The sequence below is a fragment of the Neovison vison genome, chromosome 4, assembly GCF_020171115.1.
Source record: "Neovison vison isolate M4711 chromosome 4, ASM_NN_V1, whole genome shotgun sequence".
NCBI classification, from domain to species: domain Eukaryota; kingdom Metazoa; phylum Chordata; class Mammalia; order Carnivora; family Mustelidae; genus Neogale; species Neogale vison.
Window position 1 is genome coordinate 208552956 of NC_058094.1, and position 12935 is coordinate 208565890.

Sequence of the window (12935 nt, forward strand, 5' to 3'; positions counted from 1 at the left end):
CTCCATCTCTCTTACAGAATTCCACTAGCCAGAAGCAGGGCCACTGGGACTACGGCTCCCAGGAGACATCACGGGCCCCGCCCCCGCCCCCGCCGGCTCGCAGTGTAGGTCGGGGGCTGAGGTCCCACAGTCTTCTGGCCGCGTGCTGCCCGGAGCAAGCGCACTACAGGTTCCGTGGCGCCTCGCGCGCGAGCCGAGCCTGGCCAGGCCGGGGCGGGGCGGGGCCGGGCGGGGTGGGGCGGGAGAGGCTGGGGCTGGCTGGCCGGCGGGCGGGCGGGCGGAGGAAGGGGGTGGGAGCGGAGGCGATGGAGGGGAGGAGTGGGGGAATGGGGGAGGGAAGGGGAAGGGAGGCGGGAGGCGGGGCCGAGCGGGAGCCGGAGCTGGAGTCTGAGCCGGCGGTTGCAGTAGAGGCGGTGATGTCGGTGCAGGTCGTGTCAGCAGCGGCTGCCGCGAAGGTGCCTGAGGTGGAGCTGAAGGACCTGAGCCCCTCCGAGGCGGAGCCGCAACTGGGACTGAGCACCGCGGCTGTGAGCGCCATGGCCCCCCCAGCAGGCGGCGGGGACCCTGAGGCTCCAGCTCCCGCCGCGGAGCGTCCCCCGGCCCCCGGCCCGGGCTCGGGGCCCGCCGCCGCTCTCAGCCCTGCCGCTGGGAAAGTGCCTCAGGCGTCGGCCATGAAGCGGAGCGACCCTCATCACCAGCACCAGCGGCACCGCGACGGCGGCGAGGCCCTGGTTAGCCCCGACGGCACCGTCACCGAGGCGCCGCGCACAGTCAAGAAGGTATTGGGGCCGGGCTGCCTCTCGCGGAGAGAGGGAGGAGGGAGGGGAACCGCAGATCCTCGCGGCATGGCAGCACCACCCTCCACGCCCTCTCTTCCGATCGTACTTGCCGAGAGAGCCCCTTTCCCCTCAGATCCGCGCTCTCACAGATCCCCTCACCTGCCCCCGGTGCTGGGAAACGAAGACTCCCGGTGGCACGGCCGTACTTCGCGATGAGTAACATGGAGGTAGCGCTCTCCGCTACTACTTGGAATAAGCAGGGGAGGGGAGGGGAGGGGAGGCGAGGGGAGGCACCTAATACTATCCTTCGCCCCCGCACCCAGCACACTCCCATGTGTTATATTCCAGACTATTCAGGGAGAAGACCCTGATGGTATAGACAAACCTTACGGTTTCTGAGAATTCACCCAGCAATAAGGGTGGACACATCTTTTCTATTGAGAGAACGAGTCAGCAGTAGTTAACCTCGCATTGAAATCCTGTCGCCTGGTTTCTGTACAGATGATGACTTTTCTGCCTTTCTGTGGCCAACCGCTTCCGTAGAGCAGTACTGATGCTGTGCCCTTCGTTCCAGATGCTGCAGTATCCTTGCATCTTCTCTGGAGAGAGTCTCTTTCCCTCTTTTCTCTTCCGAGATTCGTCCCCTCTGCTTAGTAGTTGGCCACCAGGATTATTAGACTGTGTGCGGAGAGAATGATTGTTTCATTGGTTCCTTTATTATGATCTGGAAGTGTTAGGAAGAAACGCTTCTACTTTGGGGAAAGGCAGTCATTGTGAGGCTGTCTCATTCTTTAGCCTCTTCTAGACACAGCTCTGAAGAGCCAGTATAGTCTGAGAACACCAAGAAGTGAGTCTAGATGTGTGATACTCCAGTATTACCCTTACAGTTGGCCGTCCGTGGTGTGTCTCTCCTCTTACAGCTAAATCAGCACAGGAAAAAGGGGGCAAATGTTGGAGAAGACAAAGATGGATCGTAAAAAGAGGGATTTATGGCTCTTAATTTCCAAGACATAATATGAACACAGTGATTTATGTTTTTTTTAAATTGTTGCATATGGTTTTTAATTGCTTTGTCAGAACAGCAGTAAAGTGATGTGAAGTCTTGGATGGTTTTACTGTGTAAGACCCAGCTGAATTGGAACTCTGGATTCAGCCGAACTTTTGTTGTAATAGTCTCATGATTAAGGTGTAAAGGACATAACCCTTTTATTCTAATTCCCTAGATGTAGGAGATAGATGATGTCAGATCCAAGACTAAAGGAATTTGTTTAATTCTGCGTTAGGACAGTGTCCATGTCATTTGTAGTATGAAACTCCTCTGGGGGGAGTAGGTGGGGGAGTTGTAGGAGGCAGCACGGGTCCTAGGGGCTGGTAGTACCTAGTACTACCTAGATATGTGTCCTGAAACCTGAAACATTTCTGACTGGCTGAGTTGCTTTATAAGTTTGGCCTAATCTTTTTCCTGTGATTAGGGATCTTTTCATGTAAAATATATAATTTGATTCGATCTCTTGAGGATAATAGAGTTTAACAAATTACTTTTAGGGCATGGGATTTACAGTCAGGCAGATTTGGGTCTCAATACTCGTATCTCCACTAACTAGCTATTTCTAAGTTCTTTGAGTCTTAATTTCTGCTTGTATAAAATGAGGATATTAATAATGATTGAGGATTAGAAATATTTGTAAAGGGCTTTAGCATTCAACTTGGCACATATGCTAGAGGCTTAAGGGATGGTAGCTATTATTATTAAGGATGATTTTCTTTTATTTGTCCTCCCATCATGATTTAAGTGCATGCCCTTGTGACCTCTCCTGAAAGGTACGCCCTATTCAATAGATTCTATACAAAGAAGTTAAGAAAATCACAGGCCAGCATATCAGTCTGTTTTTTCTTAAATCTAGATGTGCTTCTGGACCATTTTCCTTGTTAAGAACCACCTTCTTCCTGTTTATCCAACATCAGAATGTAGATTCCATGATTCTAGATTTACTCAGCAGCCTCAAGGCTATGGAAGACAGGGCTGAGCTTGCCTTACAATGTTAATTGCAACCAGAAAACAACTTTTGCTGAAGTTAAACAGTTGAAGATCTGGGCAAAGATACAGCTGTATGACACAACTAAAGGCATTGCTGAGCTCCATTTTGGGGACAGAATCTTTAACTTTCTTGGTATTGAATTGACTCAATTAAAATAAGTGCAAGAGACTGCCCTTCTTTCCCGCGGTTGAAAGTCACCTCACTAAGGGACTGCAGTGTGACATTTTGATTTGTTGAGTCTTTCTTGATTCTTAGATTGTTTATTTAAATAATTATTATGACCTCGGCACCCTTCTGCTTTTACTGTAGGGAGGGACTGGGAGAACTGGGGCTTGAAATAGCTGCCTTTGGCTGTGTAATTGGTAACTACTGCTTTAACTGTCACATACAAGCTTATTTATCTTAAGTTACATTTTATGTTGATGGTTTCCCTTGCACTATTCATGTATTTGTCATCGGTTTTCTTCTGTTACTCTGCTTAGCCACACAAGGAAAATAAACTTTTTATAAGAGCCAGAATTCCCAAGAGCAGTAGTTAATAAGAATGAACATATGGTTTGCAGGTTACTTAGTCACATCTTATCTTTGGCTCCTGCCTCCATCTTGTAACTTGTGGTGCTATGGGGACCAGATCTTGTCATGCTGGCTATCATAAATTTGTATTAATATTTTTCTTCATAAGCTCTTATCAAGTGAACCGAACCAAAAATCTCTGTAAGCAGTGATTTGTGAAATGGAAAGATAAATTCCAAGTGAATGCAGTAGTAATAGTTGAGAGGATTTCTTTCCTGTGTTCTTAAAAATGGGTTAGGGGGCGCCTGGGTGGCTCAGTGGGTTAAAGCCTCTGCTTTCCGCTCAGGTCGTGATCCCAGGGTCCTGGGATCGAGCCCCACATCCGGCTCTCTGCTCAGCAGGGAGCCTGCTTCCTCCTCTCTCTCTGCCTCTCTGCCTACTTGTGATCTCTGTCTGTCAAGTAAATAAATAAAATCTTAAAAAAAAAATGGGTTAGTAAGAGTGTCATAGCACAGCAAGGAAAACAAGGCATGGGAGGATTTATTTCAGGAGAGTTCAAACTTTCTGACAGTAAGGCTGCAAGCCCAAGAACTGCAGGTTTGTGCTTACATCAGTATTGGTAATGATCATGTTCAAGCAGACATTTTTTTTTTTTTTGGCAAACGTATCCACTTTACATTGGATTTGTTTCTGTCAGCAGAGAATGAGTTGAGCCATGTTAGTTCTTTCTTGCCCTGAATTCTTTAAGCTCTTGATTTGGTTAATTATAGATTACTAAAATGGAACCTTTTGGTTATAGGCATGGGAATGTGGGAACAGTATGACTCCTTTTGCCAGTTAGGAAAGTACAGCCTTACAAAATGTTCAGTAAGACAGTTGGCAGATTGATCTGAATATGATTTACCATTCATTGGCCTTTTCTATTCCAGGAATTATTATATGCATTTTTCTAATTTTGACAATAACACATTGAGATACAGGTGGCATTATCTCCTTGTTACAGATAAGGATATGAGGTCCTGAGAGATAAAGTGCCTTGCCCAAGGTTGTATATCTAGTAAGTTGCAGAGATAGGACTCAAATCTGTTTTAAACCTTTACCTATTTCCAAAGCCCATGTCCTTTTTATTACACCACACTGATTCTTTCTAAATTTTTAGAGGCAGGATTCTGGTCTTTGCTCAGAAATCTTTCAGAATACTTATTTAACTCTAAGGTATGCTTGTCTGGCCTAAGGTTTAGGTTGCTCCAAAACCAAAGTGAAGAGGGTCTGAGTCAGAGTTCTAGAAATAGGAAAGGGAAAAAAATTGTAAAATTATAAGGAAGAAGAGTATCTTATATATAAAAAAGTGTTCCAAGATCAATGATGCATTTCTACATCAATAATTTACTGACAGTCTGATAAATTTATCCTTATTTTTTTTAAATGTATTCTTATTTTTAAAGTTATAAATAAATCTGAAGGACCTAAGAATATGCTCTTCTGCTCTGTCCAGCTAACAATTTTTTTCCTGTTAAGTCCTGCTTTCTTTATGAATGAGTCTCTGATTAAGCCTTTGAAAATTAGGAGTAGTACGTTGTTATGTATTCCGGCTATATACCAGGCACTGTGTTAGAGCCTTGCATGCACTATTTTACTTAATCCTTGTAAGAGCTCTCAGATAGGTAGTGTTCTCTTTGTTTTATTGAGGAAACAAGAGTTTCAGAATTAAGGAATTTGCCTTAGGTTACACATTCAGTAATGTGATGGAGCTAACAGAACTCTAATCTGTTTGACTCCAGAGCCCAGACTCTCTTGCTTTTCATTTGAAGTTTCATTTCCCTGTTGAAAAGCTCAGATTGAACTTTTAAAATCTTAGCTAATTTGTATACTTTTTGTGGATGTTTTTGTTATTTCACTAACAGGCAGTGGCAGTTTCTTTTTATTCATTGAGCTTGTTTAATGGTCTTAACCATATATTTGAACATTTATGACTTTTCTGGGAAAGTAGCCCATATTTTGGATTAGTATAATTTGTGACTTCTTTTCTCCTCAGACCTGGGAAAGACTGAACATTAGGAGGTGTTTTGGGACGTTGGTCAGAGCTGAAGTTGCAGTTGTGTATTTGATATCTTGTCCAGTTAATTGAAGAAATGGATAATTCATGAAGAAGGGAGAATGAGGTTTTTTTTGTTTTGTTTTTTTAATTACAGAAAAAGTTTCTCTATCCCGCAATGAAAGGGGAAAAAAAGATTTATTGAATATTTTATTTAGGCTCCTTGTCGAGTTGAGTTTATAAAGAATAAGCAGTTTCTCTCATGGTAGCCTTTGCTAAAATAATTGAGAGAGAAGTACAACTGAGGCGGTGGGAGCACAGTCCTGACAGTTGCCTGGATTCATCACTCTGCCATCATGTTCAGGTGGTATGCACAGTTAGAGGAGCTGAAATTCCATTTATCCAATAAAAGGTTAAGTAAGCTTTATCAGGTTTCTATGGAATTTGTAGGAGCTTTTTATAGTCTGAATGACCTGTGGCCTGCGAGTTCGAGCAAAGCAGAGGAAAAAGTGGTAGACTGAAATTTCTTCTGTTACACTTCTGAGCCTCAAAGTATTTTGATTAAATTAAATAACTTAAGACATGATATCTATGATTTTTAGTCCCCTGTTCCCCAACTATATCCTGCAACAATTCAGTTAGCCATTTTCTTCTTGGACACTAGACACTTGTACAGCATTAATAAGCTAGTGATTTCCTATTCTTAAAGATTCTATCAGTAGAAATATATTGGTTTGGGCCACCTGGTTTTTCTAAGCTCAGAACCTGTATTAAGGTAGGGTAGAGAAGTTCTAGAGCTGGTTGACCATAAATTAGGCTTTTCCTTAGAGCCTTTCTGAATACTGCAGCGCTGTCCTTGAGAGTTGAGTAACCTGAGGCTAAAACTGACTTCATCTTCCCTATAAGCTTATCTCCTGCAGAGATATGTGTACCATGTGGATCACTCTAACAGCTTTGGTACTGTTAACTACCTTTTCCTGGACACTCTTCTCTCGGCTTCAGTTATGACTCTTCACTTCTGGCTGCCATTTACTGAATGCCTACTCTCTGCCAGACAGCTATCTTTTCTCATTTAATCCTTATAACAACTTTATCAGATAAATATTATTCTCTTTATTTTACAGATGAGAAAATATAGGCTCAAAGAGAATAATTAACTTGCTTGAGGCTTTGCCAGTCTGTGATGCCTTTGGGGTTAGTGAGATGAAACATTGCCCATAGCAACGGTGGGAGGCTTTGCCACACTGCCAGCCCCTCCTTCTCTGACCAGATTCCCATGTGAAATCTGCTTAAGCTCCTGCACCTAGGCTGCTGCGAAGACCACTCTGCAACATTTTGGATTTCAGAATCTACAGTCCTCAGGGAGAAGGCCCAAACCACCATCCCTCACATCTCGGTTTACCTTATTTACTATCTGACATCCAGTTATCCATTATCTTCTAATACTCACTCCCTTACCACTCTCCTCTCAATCTTAGCTGATCGAGTTCCCCCAGATCTTTTCACCAGGTCCTCTCCAACTTCCCCCTCCATTATCAGTAAACCCCCAAGTAGCATCAGCCTCTAGCAGCAAGATCAAGTTACGGGGGCAACAGTGGAGGAATCGTTAGTGTGACACCTGGTATTCAGAATTATAATGGTGTAACCCAAGCCTCAGAGTCTCCTGTTTAACATTAGTGAGCATGTCTTTGCCAACCCCATTCTGTGTATGATTTTGGGTGCTGTTTTTTAGCTCTGTGGCCTTGAAGCATGTTCTCCACCCTGAGAGCTGAACGATGGAGCTGAGAGTTGCTAGAGAAAATCAGAAAACCAGGCAGAATGATGTCACTGAATTCATAATTGTCAACCTCATGTGCATAATCAGCATTGCCTAACAGTATTATTCATTTCTCTAGTAAGTTCACTTTCTTACCCACTGCAAATGACTGTTTCATACTGTCTCGATTTCTCATCTCTCACGTGTTCTTTTTAAACCAGTGGTGTACCTTATACTTTAGTATTAAAACAGGAGCCACCAAAAGGGAATTCTTCATCTCTATACCTCCCAAATAGACAAACCTACCTGCATCTAGGGCTCGTCTTTTTCTCCTTCGCGCCTGTCAGGGGCCTATCTCTCTACAGGTGCTCTAATCACATTCTTCTGTCTTAAAGAACTTCTTCCTTTGATTATTTCTTCTTTCTGCTAAAGCTGTTCCTACAGTATTCCAACTTGATTTAATCTCTCCCATTTTGAAGACCCCATCCTCTAACCCCTGTATCTTCCTTCTGCTTCTGTCCTAACTTTCTACTCCCTTTCATAGCTAAGCTTATTAAAGGAGTTTTCAGCACACACTGTGTACATTTTTTTCTTTCCACAAGCTTTTTAACTCACTCCCACCTTAATGCTCTGGCCAGAACAAAATACTCTTGCTAACATTGCTAATGTCCCATCAGTTTGGGAAACATGGCAGTCTGTTTTTTCAGACCTCGTCAGGACCTTGGTAGCATTTGATACCAACCTCTCACCCAGACATTTTCCTCTTTTGCTTCCATGACACAGCTCTTTATTAGTTTTCCTATTTTTCTGGCCACTCCTTCTCAGTCTTTTTTGTTGGCTCTTTCTCCTTGATCCTGAGCTGTCTGCTCTTCCATTGTGTTTTCTCCCTAAGTTATCTACACCATTCCTATGCCTTTAAGTATCATCTACATCCCAACAGCTCCCCAGATTATTTGTTTAGCTAAGACACCTCTTCCAAATGCCAATCTTATGTGTGCCCAACTGCCTGCTTGCAGTTGGACTTCAAAATTAATGTGTCCAAAATGGTATTTTTGTCTTTCTTGTCTAATCCCTAAAATATGTTCTTGTTTTCTTCGTATCAGTTAAATGGTGTTTACATTATAATTTTCTTTCCTTTAAAAAATTGTTTTTCATTGCACAAGTCATGCCTGAATATTTTCTTATAAAATAATTTCGTTTAATAAGGCAGAAGTCCTTCCTTGGTCCTCAGCCAGTCTCATTGCCCTCTCCACAGGTGACTTCTGCTACCCATCAATTAATCTTTCTTGATTTTTTTTTTTTACTTTACATTCTTATTTGCACATAGAGAAATTTGTAGTTTTATAATAACTTGCCTATAAATAAAAGTATACTATATATTTGCAGGGTTTTTTTTTCTCCCGCACTTGGAGCTCTTTCCATATCAATATATATAGATCTTAGTCTTTTTTAATTTTTTTAAAGATTTTATTTATTTATTTGACAGAGAGAGATCACAAGTAGGCAGAGAAGCAGGCAGAGAGATGGGGAAGTAGGCTCCCTGCCGAGCAGAGAGCCAGATGTGGCTGAAAGCAGAGGCTTAACCCACTGAGCCACCCAAGCACCCCTATCTTAGTCTTTTTGACCGAATTAATTTCCAAAGTCCATACCATTGTTGTTTATTAAATCACTCTTCTGTTGATGCATATTTAACTTGATTTTTTTTCCTTAATAGACAGTGCTGTCGTAAATACCTATATTCGTGTGTGTGTGTGTGTACCTGTATAGTAAGTGTTTTTCTTGGGTAGATACCTAAAAGCAAAATTCTGGAGTTGAAAGATAATCCATATTTTACTCTATTTTATTATTATTTTCATATTTTATTTTTTTCAGTATTCCAAGATTTGTTGTTTATGCACCACACCCAGTGCTCCATGCAAGACGTACCCTCCTTAATACCGCCACCAGGCTCACCCATCCCACCACCCCCTCTCCCCGATAATCCATATTTTAAACTTTATGCGTGTCTTGTTGCCTTCAAAAATGTAGTACCGTTTTACACATTAACTAACTATAAACAAGACAACCCTTTCACCACACCTTTACCAACCACAGGATATTTTTATGTCTTTTATGAGGAAAATTGTTACTTTTTTTTATTAGTGTTTTTTCTTACTTAACAGTATTAATGCTAGGGATACAGCAGTGAACAAAATAGATGATCTCTGCCTTCCTACTGACTTCTGTTTTCAATGTCAGCTTGTAGGAATTCTTTACTCTTCTGTAGATTTTTTTCTATTTTATTTCTTACTGACTTGTCACTTTGTTTATAATTTTAAAAGTTTTTATGTAGTCAGATTGGGAAATGTTTTTCTTCATGGCTTAAACATTTTGTGTCTTAGAATGGCCTTTTCTACCCCAGGTTTATAAACAAATTGTTTTATATTTTTTTCAACTGTTTTTAAACTGATAAGAACAGATACTACACTTGATCTTAGCCAAAAGGCCGAGAAGCGATTTTTTCAACTGTTTTTATGGATGTGTTTATTACATCTTGGTCCTCAGCCCATCTGGAATAGACTGGAGTTCATTTTTGTTCATAATGTAAGATAGGGACTATTTGTGATATAAGATAGCTCTATTTGTCCCCAAATAAAATTTAATATTTTACTTTTTCAGGTTTGTTTTCTATTTCTTTTTCTTTAACTTCTCTGTTTTTATTTCATTGCCTTTAGTTGGACATATAGATGTAACTTTTGATTAAAGACTATTTAACTCAAGAATGACACTAAAAAATTGCGTTCCTGGCTGTACTAAGTGCTTATAATGAGTTATTCGTAAAAGTAATTGCTATTGTAGCAAATTTTATTTATTGCTTATAAGCAAACATAATTATAAATGTTTATTATTGTTTAGTGGATCTAAATTTATGTTTTGATAGAAATTGGAGCCTCAGTGATATCTCAGATATACGTTCTATTCTGCAATGGTCTACAGAGGAACTTACCTTCTGCAATTTTACTAAGTTGGAGAAATGTGTGGTTCTTTTTCAAAATGACACCTTATTTTTTATAAGGCATTGCCAGGAATTGAGTACATATAATGAGACTGTAGGAAGAAAAAATTTTGCCCGATTCCACAATTGTGTGCATCCACATTTCATTTTTTTTTCTTTCTTTTTTTGCTTCTACCTTTCAAAGTTAATATTACCTCCTTTAGGTTGAAGAAAGACTTCTTTTCCTCGCAGGTAAATAATGTGTCTTCTTCAGTAAAATTATTGGATAAAGCTTGACATGGAATCTAGTCATGGGTGACTCTGCTTTGGGAGCCAGAAATGGAATAGGAATTTTTACTACATTAATATCTATTGTTCTGTAAGGGAGAAAAGATGATTGGTCTGATGCTATTTCCTTTTTAAGGCCTTTGCTGGACTATATTATAGAAATAGGGAACAAATGGGGTGCCTGGGTGGCTCAGTCAGTTAAGCAGCTGCCTTCCAGTCAGGTCATGATCCTAGGATCTGTCCTGGGATTGAGTCCCGCATTGGGCTCCCTGCTCAGTGGAGAGCTTGCTTCTCCCTTTCCCTCTGCCTGCTGCTTTGCCTGCTTGTTCTCTCTCTCTCTCTCTCTGTCAAATAAATAAATAAGTAAAATCTAAAAAAAAAAAAAAAGAAATAGGGAAGCAACTTTACTATTTCTGGATACTTCTCATAATCTCGCTAATGTGTTGTGAACTTCTTTTGTGCAAAGACCTTTTATGTACTGTGTGCTAAACACTGCTGAGTGATAGGACTATTAAATCAGTGAAATACCATTCTTGTTCTCAAGGAGAGAGTAGGGAATGCAGATATGAAAATAAAGAAATACGATCTGGTTTGATACAAGCAATACTGGAAGCAGTAATTGTTGCAGTTTGGAGAGGTCAGTACTGACATTGAGGTATATCAGCTCAGGAGAAGTTGTTGGTTGCCTACTCAAGAGGTTTCACAGTATAGCAGAACCTTTATGAAATTTCCATGTTCCAACTTTACATGTTCTAAAATTCACACTTTTAGTACACTTAGAGGTTGTTCACCTCTTAGGGCTGGTTCATTCAAACCAAACTCACAAATTTGTATACAAAACAAAATGGTAACTTCTAACTTGTGGTCAGATGTAGAACACTCAAGCTGATCTGATACACATGTCAGTCAGAGAATACTGTGGAAGATGTACATGGGAAGTATAGTTAGGGACAGTTTATTAAGTTTGGAATCCTTTATATCCTTGCTGTTGAAACTGGTCCGTGACCAGAAGAATTGGCATCCCCTGGGAACTTGTTAGGAATGTACAATCTCGGGCAACTCTGGGTACTGATGTAAACCCAACAGAACCTTAGTTTTTTTAGCCCATTGTTGATTAATACTGGCTTAGCAGTTGGTCTTATTCATGCTTCTCACATGAAACCTCACTGTAGAGAGGCAAGAAAATCCTTTCAGGGTTTTTTTGGAAGGATAGAAATGTATACTAAAGCTTATTAAAATACTTGTAATAGGGTCTGGGTAGCTCAGTCGTTAAGTGTCTGTCTTCTGCTCAGGTCATGATCCCAGGGTCCTGGATCCAGCCCCACATTGGGTTCCCTGCTTGGTGGAAAGCCTGCTTCTCCCTCTCCCACTCCTGCTTGTATTCCCTCTCTTGCTGTGTGTGTCTCTCTCTCTTCAAATAAATAAATAAAATCTTTAAAAAAATAAAATAAAATACTTGCTAGAGGGGCGTCTGGGTGGCTCAGTGGGTTAAAGTCTCTGCCTCTGGCTCAGGTCATGATGCCAGAGTCCTGGGATGGAGCCCTGCATCAGGCTCTCTGCTCAGCAGGGAGCCTGCTTCTTCCTCTCTCTCTCCCTGCCTCTCTGCCTACTTGTGATTTCTGTCTGTCAAATAATTAAATAAAATCTTTAAAAAAAAATACTTGCTAGAGACATAGAACCACAGACAGGCACAGATACACAAAGATAGACATACACAGATTCTTCACATAGAATCGAAGCCTCCAAGACCCCTCTACCCAAACCCTTCGCACACATAGACCCATACCCATACCTATAGAGAGACCTCATACATAGAGTTCCCTACAGGTACCCACAGAGATATCCCACACAGATCACATAAACCCTGGAGGCCACCCCCCCAACAGACACACAATCACACACAGACACCCAACAAGTAATGCTGACAACTCAGATTTTCATAAGACTTGAGTAGTTTTTTCCATATTTTTGAGGAGAAGGGGCAAGTATACTCTTTAAGGTACTTTTAACTGAGCCAGGAAGTGAAGGAAAAACAGACTGACTGCCACTGGGTCTACAGAACAGTGAATTAAAAAAAAAAAAAAAGTGAATATCACAAAGCCAGTTTTATTTGAATTCCTGTTTCTGGAACTGCTTGTTCCTGAACATCATTTTCAGTTTGATATACTCATCATGCTTGGATGGAAAAGTCATTCTTCTCTTATTTTCTCTCAGGAGCTTGCATTCTAGATCGCTGGTTAAGCAGAGTTCCATGTTCAGTTCCCCTTGGTACTAATGAACACACTTCTCGTCGCTGAGTCACATAAATCTTCCCAGGATTGGAAGATCCAGAAATACTGCACTTACGTGGAGGGCTCATACTGAGTCCTCTGTGGGTGTGTGGGACTGAAGAATGTAGGGCAGAGAGGGAAAATTATGTTAAAACTAGAAAGAGGTGTAATTTTAGTCTTTTTACCTCTTGGGTCATTCATAGTATAGGTTTACATAAGACATGTGATGAAACTTAAGAATGACTCAGGGGAGTAATTTAGTTGTAAGTTGAAAGATTTTT

The 12935-nt window shown here is 41.2% G+C and overlaps 1 protein-coding gene and 1 pseudogene across 2 annotated transcripts in view; one reads left to right on the plus strand and one right to left on the minus strand.

The window, feature by feature from the left end:
- The first annotated feature begins 391 nt into the window (after positions 1–391).
- Positions 392–12935, plus strand: part of AHCYL2 (adenosylhomocysteinase like 2) — a 167625-nt gene continuing 155081 nt past the window's right edge. For both annotated transcript variants that reach the window (XM_044246544.1, XM_044246545.1), the window contains exon 1: positions 392–779. In XM_044246544.1, coding sequence (XP_044102479.1) covers positions 417–779 — 363 coding nt within the window. In that variant the 5' untranslated portion in view covers positions 392–416. The remainder of the gene's footprint in view (positions 780–12935) is intronic.
- LOC122905582 lies at positions 9500–9619 on the minus strand (annotated as a pseudogene).